This window comes from Oreochromis aureus, linkage group 13 (assembly GCF_013358895.1).
Source record: "Oreochromis aureus strain Israel breed Guangdong linkage group 13, ZZ_aureus, whole genome shotgun sequence".
Taxonomy (NCBI): Eukaryota; Metazoa; Chordata; class Actinopteri; order Cichliformes; family Cichlidae; genus Oreochromis; species Oreochromis aureus.
The window spans coordinates 8,403,085-8,416,355 of NC_052954.1; the positions used below are offsets into that span (position 1 = coordinate 8,403,085).

The window sequence follows — 13,271 nt, forward strand, 5'->3', positions numbered from 1 at the left end:
GATGAGAAGTAGAAGTCAAAACTTCTAAACCTGCAGATGAAACGGGGGAGGAGAAGCTTCCGCCTGGATAAAGTCCAAAGTCCCTAATGTTTCTCTGAGACATTGCCTTTCTGCATTTGAAATAGACAGAGAAGAAAATGAGACTGAGGGAATATCTTTAGGAGGTCAGAAGTCCCTTTTTATGTAATGAAAGACGTTTGTTAAATTGTGGTAGGCACCTTAATAACCTACAGTGACAACATCACTAAGACACTTTGATGACAGAAATGAAACTTCCACCACACAGTGAAATGTTTTATCACTCTGCTCCATCACTCAGACATTAGTGATTCTTTTAGAGCTATTTTTGTTTTAATGTACTTGTGGAATCTGATTTTAAAAAGTGAGGCTCTAAAAAACATGGAGCTGGAGTCTGTGTGAGGACAGCACACGCTTTATTAGACTTTTGTTTCTAGAGTCGTAACGTAAGAGCTTGACGTGCGTAGCACACTGGATTCATGTTGGAGCAGTATTACATACATTTGACTTTAAATGTTCTCTTTTTTGCATCTATTCTTATGTATCATCTTGAAATTATTTTCCCAAGCTGTTGTTGTAGAGATAAAGCAGAAGTCCCAAGTCCTTGATCTGTAGGGTACTGAATATTGGCAACTTAAGGTGCTCTTAAGCTGCCAAATTCATGAACATTTTTGACCTCTTTTTATTTCTTAGCAAATATATGTATGGTTATTGCAGGTTGAGATGAATATCTGTCTGAACCTGTGGTCAACTTTGCAGTTTGGGCATTTTGTCCTGCTTTTTCAGCAGCAACTCATACCGAAATGAATAATGTACCTGGCTATAACCTTCTCTGCAGCTTCTGTGAACTTGTCTTCTAAAAACTTGGTTTGTTTTCTTCTGGTACATTGGTATTCCTGCATGAACCCCAGCCTGCTCTGTCATATGAAATTGCAAAGCAGGTGCTGTACCCAGGTGCTTAAGCAGGTCTGAGATTTATAAAACGCATGTGGTTAAGCTACAAATGGGATTCTTGGAAAATGCATAAGCACGTTTTTTAGTTTTTTGTTTCTTAATAAATAGCTAGAGGAGCAAGTGTGATTGTATATTTGGAAATTATTACAAATTTCCTTTTATAGGAAAAGAGTCTGAATTGTCAGAGTAAAAAGGTACATAGCTACATTGTTTATAAGTCTTTGCACTTAGCAGCCCCCTTGATAATCAGTAACCAGTCAAGTTTGATAATAGTTACTTCAAATGCTTAGTGTCTTTGCCCCAGAAAAGGTTTTCAAAGCTCATAAAGAGGTCACAATTCTGCTGTTCTTGATCAAAGTTAAACAGGATATGACAGCTTCCCTGTCAACAGCTCGTCTCACCAGAGCACTGAAGAAATACTGCGCTAATTAATGTTGTAGATGCAGTAATGAGTAGCTATGCCTGCCACCACAAAGTTAAGATGTCATGAATCTACAGTGCACTGTAGATTCATGACCCTGACCTTAACCCCAACACAATTCACTGATGCAATGTACTACCAATAAAATGTATTATATTAGGTAAGTTTCCTCACTAATGTGAAGAGCAGTGCAAGAATAGACAGTGGGATTCGTATATAGAGCAGTCCGCTATGAAAAGCTTGACATGTGACAGTAAAAATCAGTCGTATCAGTTCTTCTCACTGTCTCCCACTAAAGCACAGAAGTGATTTTAATACGCTTGCTGCTGTGCTTAGCTCTTTGTATAGTTGTCATACTCACTACATTTCAGAAAGCTTTTAGATCATCAAGTACACTTCAATACATCCTAAATCAACATATTGAGCCTTCAGTCATTATAGTCCCAACCTAGAAACTGTCGTCTGCTGCGCTGTCTTCCTCTTTTTGGAAGAACTTTCTGTGGGTGTCTTGAAGTGTGATAAACACATACACAACAAACACAAAGCCTGCTCACATCCTAATAATGCCACTGTACCAAAATTGTCTATTCATATAGAGAGTGCTTGCAGAACGGTCTACAGGGAATAAGAGTGAATAATTAGTTCCATGTCCAAATTCTAACGCTAATGCATTCAGCTTGCCATTTAAAGATGACTGATAGGATAGACTACCTTGTTGGCATAGATTTTTAAGTCTTAACCGACACCATCGCATGTTTCAAACACTTATAGTTAAGTTTTGGCAGCTAGCTTTCTTGTTTTGATGCATAAAATCAAAATGATGGATTTTGTAAAGAAGCTTAAGGTGCAAGAAAGAGAGGTAATTAGAGTTAAACTAACTTTATCGTGTAGCATTTGCTCCATCCACTGTGAACAGGAAAGTGACAACTAGTTAATGCAACATTATTTATACCAGATAGTGACTCTTTTACACTCTTGCAACTTTGATATTTATTGCAATTTAGTGCAGTAACGAGGTGAAGCAAAATGTAAAATTAGAACAAGCAACACTGCCATGATCACTAAATCACAACTTTGAAGGATATAAATGAGAATAACTGGAGGAAGAGGAGAATTCAGTATAGTCTAACAGCTTGGAGGCCACAAAGGTTGACATGCTATTGACTCATTCACTATGCCTGGAATAAGTACCTTGAAGAGCAACAAAGGAGAGAAAACCCTTGGAATTAGATGAAGTGACTCAGTTCTGCCTGACTTATCTTCTTTTATTTGCTGCTGCCCTTTTCAAGTCGGCTCAAAATCAAATTGCAAACAGTCGGAGTCAGAGATGAAAGACAGGCATCACTTTGGGAAGCTGTTACCCATCAGCCCACGTTAGGGTGTCCTTTATCATAGTAGTGACTGAGTTAAGGCCGATGTCAGACCAGTCTGACGGACAAACAGGCTGAAGAATTGCGATAACTGTGATTTGAGATGTGGGGCCAGGTCTACCTAACTTAAGGCATCAAGAACTCATTCACTGTAAAAAAAAATTGTTGCGACAACCCAAAAACTCAAGGCAACCGACTGCATTTACGTTTTTAGGTTCTGATGGATAACTTATAATTTCAAGTTTAGGAGAAAAGTTGCTTCAATTAATGTTTTTGTGTTTACAAGACTAATAACTGTGCTTTTTCTTAACTCATATTTTATTGTTTTACCAATGTAATTCCTAAAGTTTACACAACATATATTTTTTTGTTTTGCCAATCAATTTCCTAAACACAAAAAATATATGTTGTGTAAACTTTAGGAATTACATTGGTAAAACAATAAAATATGAGTTAAGAAAAAGCACAGTTATTAGTCTTGTAAACACAAAAACATTAATTGAAGCAACTTTTCTCCTAAACTTGAAATTATAAGTTATCCATCAGAACCTAAAAACGTAAATGCAGTCGGGTGCCTTGAGTTTTTGGGTTGTCGCAACAATTTTTTTTTACAGTGTTGTCTTGTCTCTTAAAATAACAGGTAGGGAGATCTTTAGTACTTAAAGTGGCAGCCCTGTATGTTCACAGTTTCACATTTGTATGTGTTTTGGTACGAGGTTTTGTACTGTGTTGTTGCTGTGAAATAAGACTACAAACAGCCTGTCTGACAGTGTTGTGTCATTTATTTACATTTGCCCAAAGATAAAAAAAAGTTATCCGCAGACAGTGACAGATGAGTCCAAATACACCTGCTGAGAAAACCAAAACAAATCATTCTGCAGTCTTATCATTTTCTGTCTGACCCAATACTTCTCACTGAGTAAGTGTGTGTGTAGAGCCACAGACAAAGTAACTCTCAGAAACATTTCATGATACACAAGTATAAACATTTGACATGACTGTTGTCGAAAATCTGACATTCATTTATTGTAATTCTTAAATCTGTTCTGGTAATAGGCAATGATCCTCATATTGTTAGATGATCAGAAATGATGTCATTTCATTATACCACACAGTCATTTCTACTGCAAAAAAGCTATTTTGTAACATTTTTAAATCTTTTATATAATAATGTGATTATCCTTTTATTGTAAGCTGAAATATTCAAAAACTCCAAGGCACTCTCTTTTCATATAAATTTAAAATGCCTTTATTCTCATGACATGGCTATATTTAACTTAAAAGTCCAACGTGTTCATCCGAAGCCTTCATCAGGGACAAGCATCCATGAACATACTGAATTCTTTTCCATAGGTGTTTCACCAATAGGGGTAAATCCACCTTCAACTTCCACACAGGATGTGAGCGATTTTTTTTTTTTTTTTTTTTTTACCAGTAAAAGGTCTTTATAAACAGGGGTGCACATAAGTGGTCCGCAGGTGCGCATTTGCTGTCAAAATAAAAGACGCGCACCAGATAAGAAGTTGCAACGCGCGTTTGCGCGGACAAAGACACTGTTTTTGTCCGCTAGAGTGGGATTACCACGGCATATTCTGCACAGATCTCTGTGCGTTCATCATTTGTTTGAAGCCAACTCACCTCCTGTACTTTACTTTACTTATTTTTCTGACAACCTTTTACTTTCACTCCCTACATTTTAAGAAAAATATCTGTGCTTTGTATTCCTTATATTTTCAAAACAGACAAGTAAAGTGGGCGGGGCGAGTGCAGGTGTATGTTGTAGTCAGCTGTTAGCTAGCGCTAAAGTAGAATGAGCATAAAGGGAGTGATGGTTCTCCACGACATAACGTTTCAACAGCATTTCTATCATCTCAACAAACATCAGCACACACACAGACCCATCGTGTGTAGTCACAGTGTGTTGTTACAGCTGCTGTATTACTCAGGCAGAGAAACAAAAGAGAGGTAACTGCGCTCAGAGATGGAGAAAGACAGGAAAGGAAGAAGAGAGGTCAAATTTAAAGGTAATGACTGCTCAGTGATACCTGATAAACTGCAGATTTAAATGTGTGATGTCATAATTTATATAAATACATTTTTGTGTCATATTAATATAGCAGAAGGTCCAGTTACCTGTGCATAAAAATGGATGGTAGAATTGTCCTTCAGGGAGCTAATTTTTACTTTCTTACTTTGAGTGCATTTCAGAGCCTGTACTTTTTCACTTTTACTTGAGTAAAGAAATTGATCAATACTTTTACTGGATTTTTTTTAACACACGTATCTGTACTTGTATCCTTTCCAAAGAGCACATCAAATGGAAGCGCTCCTTAAAACAACTTGAAGTGATCCTCTTTTGAAACAGTCCTATTTTTATAGACTTCACTGCAAACAGGTTTCAAATAGGTATTCCTGGTTGGCTGAATAGCTTTCCAGGTTACAGTAAAGTACTCTAAGGTACAGGCTGAACTGCTGTCAGGTGAGTTGGCATAACTTTGTATTTCAGTCTTCTATTATGTTGAAATTACTCTCCCACTAAGTCCACCAACTCTGATGGGCAGTAATTTTGTTTGATTTGCAGTAATGTATATATTGTTTACTGCTCTATGTAACAGTGCACCAGTCCAAAAGCGAGACACTCATATATCTGCGTATTATTTTTCTTTTAGCATAAATCAAAATTGTAATGATTTTACTTTATTATTATTGAATGGTGTTTCGTAACTACCACATATAGAAAAAATCATTACATTTCAGTAAAATCATTACATTAAAATCATTGGTAAATTAAGATAATATTTAACTTACTAATATATGAGAGCGAGAGAGAGAGAGAGAGAGGGAGACCAGAACAGAATGTGATAATTCAGCCTTTAAGCCATGGCAAATGCATAAAATATAACTATAAAATATGAAAACCAGCTCGAGGCAGATGGCTATCCCTCCTTGAGCCCTGCTTTATCAGAGATCTCTTACCTTGAAAAGGAGTTCTTCTTTCCTACCCTCCCTTCACAGTGCTTTCTCAGAAGGGATCATTGTGTTTTTTCTCTAATATTGTACTGCACTGGTACTCTGTAAATAAATACAACCAAGACATCAAAAAGATATCTGCAGACAGTGACAGACGAATCCAGCTACTCTACACCTGGTGAGAAAAAAACCAGAGTGATTCTACTATTTAATCTGTTACTTTATGACCCTATTGTGTATATTTCTGTGTATTTATTGTTCATCTGCGATAGAACTTGAATAAATAGCAGTCTGTCAGAATCAGAAACCAAAAAACATTAAATGCCGAACGGGAATAGTAGGGGGATAGCTGTAAAAAGGACCTTTAAAGTTCTGGACTGGAAATAGGGGGAAAGTTAACAGAATTTTTCTGTCATTTTTTGAGGTTCTTTAATGGAAAAAACTTTTCAATCATAAATATACTACATAATATATCTTTCAACAAATTGATGCATTCTCATGAACTTCGAGTTAATCCATTAAAAACACACAGGAGCAGCACCGGTTTGTCCCGTCATCTTGAATACAGATGGATTGCCATTCTGTGTGTGTGTGGCTAGAGATAGTCTGCATATGAAGTACACCTTATGTTAATTTTAATTTAAAAACCACAAGCAGTGGTTGCACCCTTTAATATTTGTACATGCGTGTTTTCCTCGCCTTTTTCTCATTTTGTCTTTCACCTCAACTCAAGACTCGTCTCTTGAACTGAAGTGAGGGCTCTAACACATGAAAATGTTCATAAACATAATTACACACATTATTACTCATTGTCAGCAAATTAGTCATGTTTTCACACAGCTGACAATAAGCTGGTTAAACAACAACAACAGCTGGTTATAAGCTATCATTATGCCAGCTAATGGCTGAGAAGCAGCTTGAATATATTTTCACATCATATGAGACTTTATTCGATAAGAGTTCAACAATATTCGATCCACTTCCAAGAAGGTTTCATGAACAGCGGCTAACAGTTGCTAACAGCAACAACAACAAAAACAGCAGCTCTTACCAACAGAAAAGTTCATGGGTATCAGACAGAAGTGAGCTTCACTGACTCGTTGACTCGTATTGAACTTTCACAAAGTTTTACAGCTTACCTCCTGAGTAAATAGATGTGAACAGATAACTACCAGCCAGGCTTGTTTGTCCTACATGGGCCACCATAGATAGCATTATGTACTTGAATTGAGAGGGGTAAGAAAACTGAATTCAGTTGAACTACACTTGTGATGTTTTACACACTGTACCTTAAAGATGCACATGTTGTATTTTATCGTTGGCACTGCAGTTTCGACCATACCAACCACATCCTTGTTATTCATCCTCATATCTCAGTCTCATCCAAAGTGCTACTCCAAAAATGTAGCACATTGCCTTTTAAGTCATTTTAAAGCAAAAATCGACCTTGTTTTAGTCATCACAATGGCAATCAAATCTCAGTTTAGTATTGCAAGATAGTTTAACTGCGTGCAAAGACAAGAAAGAAGATTTAAGTTCTAAAAATATATATATGCCCACTTCAGAGCACATGCAGTTTTACATCAACAGACCGTGAGTCATAATGGAAAGAAGTGAGAGAGAAGTTAAAACTTCGCTGCATTTCTGTCAGGTTCAGTTGTGTCATCGAGAGCAGAGACAGGAAGTCGGCCATACTGTGTCTTCACCATGTTTTCTGCATTTATGACCAAAATGGCTGAATAAGTACATATGTCCTCAGTGTCACTATGTGTGCAGAGAATAGGAGAAACCTAGTGTTCAATAATGTATCTCTGAATTCCCAGTTTCATATATTCATGTAGTATTCCCTTACTGTGTATACATTATACATGTTTTACTGTAAAACCTGTTGGGACTGAGGAATTTCTTACCTGCTTTAGAACTGTCTACCCTCTGCTATGCAATCCCTTACCTAAAAATGTAATGTTACCACCAACAGGATTTACTGTAGTTCAAGCTTGGACCAAAGTAAAGACACTTTTAACACCATAGCCACAGAAGTTTGCTTTCAACTTTACATTAAATATTTCCTGAGACCCAACTTGCCATCTATGGCAAGTTGGGTCTCAGTTTTTTCTGGTCTCTGAAGGCTTTCAATGCGCTTTTATCTTAAAAGAGAGAGAGAGGGAGTGCAGGAGGATATAAGAAACGAGAGGACATTGGAAATTGCTTTATTACTTTTCACCCAAGCTCAGTGCCAGACTTGGAGTTGAGGTGAAATCATTAACAGGAGGCCATTATGCTGCCAAGAGAATATCCCTAAGGCAGACCAGCACAGTTATTCACTACTGTGTGATTTAGAAATACATCAAGAAAGAGTGTCTTACATTTCAGTGTTTGAGGGAATCTATTAAAGATAACCAAGTGGCACAGAGAAACCACCATTACCTGGGTGATGAAAATCATCTGAGTAAAGAGAAAATATGTATTTTTGGAACCTCAGACTTTAAACATTTGGAACAGGAAAAGGGGGCCACACATGTGCCCCTCTGTGCTGCCTGCCAGCTGGAAGGCAAAGCTCTAGAAGTCACTGATCCTGCACAAGTCCTGCCCTGCATCCTTGTTGAAATGCATAAAACTGTTTGGTCTTCAAAGTGCAGCACAATCTATATTTCCTGACTGCTATCATTACCTGCATCCCATTAAACTGCATGTTATTCTCCCTTGTGTGCCCTTTTTCCAGATAAACTCCACTTGGCATCTTCACTCCTCCAGCAGCCATGGCTCTCTCTGTATCTGGAGGAACCGTGTTCACTGTACTCCTCATTAGCAGGTAAGAAAGGACAACCACTGGGATCTACAGCCACAAAGTCATCAGCCATGTCAGATTCTAATTTCTAACAACACCAAAGCTTTGTAGTCAGTGAGCTCAGGAGGAGATACTTAGTCGCATCATTTTCGTGTAAACCATCAATACTCAATAACAACTCTCCATGCATCAAGCAAAAAGCATTGAAACTCCATGCCTACACTGATGACACTGCTGAGCAGAATCGATGAGGCAGCATCCAGCACCACATGGATACAATTGGTGTTAAAATCCCTGCAGAGGTCATATGGTGAGAATGATGGGATGCTTTGGTGCACATTTGTATGCCATTGGGAACCGAAGCCTGTGCTCTTCTTGCAGTTTATTCTCAAATTATAGAGTGCAGTATGCACATTTTAGATAAGACAAACCCTCTGGGTTGTACTGAAACCAGCTATAAGATATGCTCTGTATAGTGCAGCACTTCTTTTCACAAAAAGCTATGGGATTTTTGTGTTGTGGCAGGTTCCTGCCACCTAAGGGCCTCATTTATTAAACACTTCTAAAATATACATTTATATTAAAAATATAAGTCTGCTCAAAAGTCAAAAATGGTGCACAAAAGAAAAGAAATCAGATTTAGACTATAAGACTACAAAGGCACTGTTCACATGAGAAATCCCAGCATACCTGGAAGTGATCTAACCATAAAGAGCCAATGACAAGCACATGTCATAGACTGTATATAAAAGATTGACTTGACTACGCTGAAATCACTGACTGGATTTGGATCGTTATCATAATATATTTATTTACCTTTTTGTGTATTTGTAAGAGTAGACAAAGTGCTAAGTTATAAGCTAATGCTAGTATACGCTAATGCTAGCAAACAAACTTTTTTTTAGCAAGGTACTTGTATGAACTCTGTGGGGGCAACATGCACATACAGATACCTGCTAATTAATTTCAAGTAACAGACTAGGAAAACAGTAGAATTTCACTTACTAAAATCATCCAACATCCTCAGAACGCAGGTTGAGAGGTCCAGCTCAATAACTCAACAGAAGTGAGGCCTAGCAGACAGCTGCTGGCTACATGTCAGTCTCCACCCTGTTTTTATGAAGAGGGAAATTACCAACTGATACTAAAATAACTCTTCCAGGTTGTAAATATGTCGGTTTAGGGGTGTGCAGATCGGATTCTTCTTCTGCCTGTCATAGTGGTACGAAATACGGCTATTTAAATGGCTCGCTCACTCGTGGAGTCATGTGTGGAGCTCTTTCAGCTCCACAAACAGCCAAGACATGGTTTGTGACGCATGTGGCAAGGCCACAAATCTTGTGAAACACAAACAAAAGTCAATTATAACACAGAATTTGGTGGTGACCTGAGGAGGAGAGGGACAAGTGCTGCTAGGGTGAAATTAGCATACACTATGGTGATGCATACACTACTTTTTAGTATGATTTTCCAAACACATTAAGTTTTTCTACAAAGTATCGGTATCGGATCAGTATTGCTGATTCAAAGCTGAAATTTACTTATTGGTATTGGATGAGAAAAGAAATCAGTGGTATCACACATCACTAGTTTCTTAGTTTAAGTTTGGCCTTTCAAGATGGCACTTCCACAATGGCTTCATTTTTAACCCTTGGTGGATGCCGGCTGATATGCGCAGAAATGAGCTTATCGGTGGTTCTTATAATCAATACATTCTCTGGCAGTATCTGTGCATTAATCACAAAGCGTTATGCACAGTTGGCATCACAGCATTTACACATTTACATCAATGAGGCTGATTGATTCACAATTTGACAGAATGATCTCTATAGTTAATGGTAGCCTGCTGGAATCTGTAAGTAAAAGTCTTGATAGACACTCAGAATAAGAATATGCCCGTTTGGTTTACATGAAAAGGAGGTGAAAGAGACTGAGCCTATATTTATCTATACACTTTGATATTGATACAGCTGATGTCAAAGAAAGAGTTTCTTGAATCCACTTCGCTCATCTTGCATTTCAACAGCTGGGCTGTGGACCCCCTCTACTCTCCTCTCTGGGGGTTGTGAATGTGATGGTGAGACAACACTGGAAACTGGAAACTGTGCTACTGTTGGCTGAAGACAAAAAGAATAGGAAAGAGTGAAGACGTGTTTGGAGGCAGCGGGAGAAAAGGAAAAGCAGATGTGAAAATGAGAGTAGGGATTTTAAATGTAGTATAGTAGTAATATAACCGGTAAACCGAGAGAGCTGGCTGGTATTATGGCAAAAAAGAAAGTAGAAATAATGTGTGCAGGGGATGTGGAAAAGGAAGCAAGGCCAGGAGCACTCGAGGTGGATCGAAGCTGTTCTACCATGGTGTAGATAGAAAGAGAAATGGAGTAGGAGGGATCTTGCAGGAAGAGTATATAAACAGTGTTGTGGAGGTGGAGAGTGTCAGACAGGATCACGAGTTTGAAGCTGGAAATCGAAGGGGTGATGTTTAATGTTGGCAGTATGTATGCCCGACAGGTTGGATGTCAGTTAGAAGAGAAAGAGGAATTTTGGAGGAAGTTAGGTGAAGCGTAGAGAGTGTCCCCAGGGGGGAAAGAGTGGCAATTGGAGCCGATTTCAATGGACATGTAGGTCAAAGGAACAGAGGTGATGATTAGTGAGCAGGAGTATGGCTTCATGCCGAAAAAGAGCGCTACAGATGTGACGTTTGCTTTAAAAATGTTTTTGGAGAAGTACAGGGGAGGTCAGGAGGAGCTTCACTGTATATGATAGGGTGCCAAGAGAGGATCTGTGATCGTGTATATATGAGTCAGGAGTGGCTGAGAAGTATAGGAGGTTGGCGTAGGACATGTATGATGACAGTGGTGGTGGCTGGGATTACATCAGGGATCAGCTTTGAGCATCTTCTTGTCTGCAGTGGTGATGGACAGGCTGGCAGATGAGGTCAGGCAGGAGTCTCTAAGGACTAAGGTGTAAGCAGATGATGTGATCTGTAATGCAAGTAGGGAGCAGGTGGGAGAAAGCCTGGAGAGGTGGAGGTATGCAGTGGAAAGAAGAATGAAAATCAGAATGCATGCGAGGCAGGTGGAAAAGGAAACATAGAAGCAGGAATATTGAAGGTTAATGAGTTTAAATGAGTTTAACCATCCAGAGCAATAGATGGTGGACAAGAGAGGTGAAGAAGAGCATGCAGGGTGGAGCGGGTGGAAACGAGTGTCAGGGGTGATTTGTGACAGAAGGATAGTGGCAAGAGGGAAAGGGATTTAGATGAAGGGTGGTAGTAAGACCTGCTATGATGGTTTGTAGATAGTGGCACTGGCAAAAACACAGGAGGTAGAACTGAAGGTGGCAGAGGTGAAGGGAGGAAGAAAGTGACAAGATTTTTACCAGGAGTGACTAAAATGGACAGGATTAGAAATGAGTATATCAGAGGGGCAGCTCAGGTTGAGCAGCTTGGAGACAAAGTTGGAGAGGCAACCCTGAGATGGTTTGGACATGTGCAGAGGAGGGATAGTGCATATATTGGACAAAGGATGCTGAAGAGGGAGGCCTCGGAGATGATTCACTGATGTAAAGAGTATGCTAGCGGTAAGGTGAGATGGAGCAAGGTGATCAGCTCTAAGGACCCTTAAAGGGAGCAGGAATTCAAAAGGTGGGACAACCCTAAGTACAGTTGCAGTGTCTCAGTGTGGGGAAAAGAATCCCAACTCAAAAATTCCTAGCGTGAGCTCCAGTAGATTTTATAGTGTACAGGCTGTGATCAGCTGACCTGCTGCTCTTTGTGGATTTACAAAACTGAATGAGCAACATGTCAACAATTTCACAAGCTGTCTTGGCTGGCTTCCATTTCCTACACTAGTAGTATAGTGTATATTGTCTCATACTAGACCTACAGCTGGTATAAGGGTTGAATTCAGTGAATTAATCTATCCGTAAGTACTAAAGCCACTCTGCACCAGTCCGACACAGTGCTTTATTATATATTCGTCACACTACAGCAAGCTAATCTCTTTATTCCATCCAACTACTGTATATTGTCATGCAACATTTAAATAACACAAATATCAAATAATATTAAATAACACATTTCTCTTCCTGGATATACAGCAGCTGGATCTTAAACTAACAACACACTGTGCGACCAACTGCACTCAAACAGTTTGTGTGTTTGCTGATGTTTGTTGAGCTGATAGAAACGCTGCATTTGAAACTACCTGATGGTTAAAAAACTTCCTTTTGCTCACACCTCTTCTGTAGTGCTAGCTAAATGCTAAAGTACTGAAGCAACAACTTACAGACACCTGCACTCGTTCCGGCTTACTTTAACCGCTGAGTATAAACACTATAAATGACAGGGATGAGTCAGAAGTAATGAGCCTGTATTGAAAATGTGAGGGGTAGAAAGTGCAGATATTTGTGGAGTAATATATAGAGTAAAAGTAAAAAGTTTTCAGAAAAATAAATACTTAAGTAAAGTCCAGATACCTGAAAATTCTTCTTTAGTACAGTAACAGAATGTTTTTACTCTCTTTCAGATCAGGTTTTATTTATTTTTACGTTAACATAGCTAAACAAAGACAGTGACCATGTAAAATTAACGTGGTACCACTATAACATGTAAACATCTGAGCCAAAGTATAGTCTCAACTAGGCTAACACAGAGTATACAGGAAGAAGGCAGCTGCTGTAGCCTGACCTCTAGTGCAGAGCTTTGATGTTGAAACACACTATAAAAAGAGTCAGCCATCACTGACAC

The 13,271-nt window shown here is 38.8% G+C and overlaps 1 protein-coding gene across 1 annotated transcript in view; it reads left to right on the plus strand.

Moving 5' to 3' along the window:
- The first annotated feature begins 4,584 nt into the window (after window positions 1–4,584).
- Window positions 4,585–13,271, plus strand: part of LOC116311326 (gamma-aminobutyric acid receptor subunit pi) — a 54,895-nt gene continuing 46,208 nt past the window's right edge. The window contains exons 1-2 of the mRNA XM_039621997.1: window positions 4,585–4,787; window positions 8,456–8,545. Of these exons, the coding sequence (XP_039477931.1) occupies window positions 8,493–8,545 (53 nt within the window). The 5' untranslated portion in view covers window positions 4,585–4,787; window positions 8,456–8,492. The remainder of the gene's footprint in view (window positions 4,788–8,455; window positions 8,546–13,271) is intronic.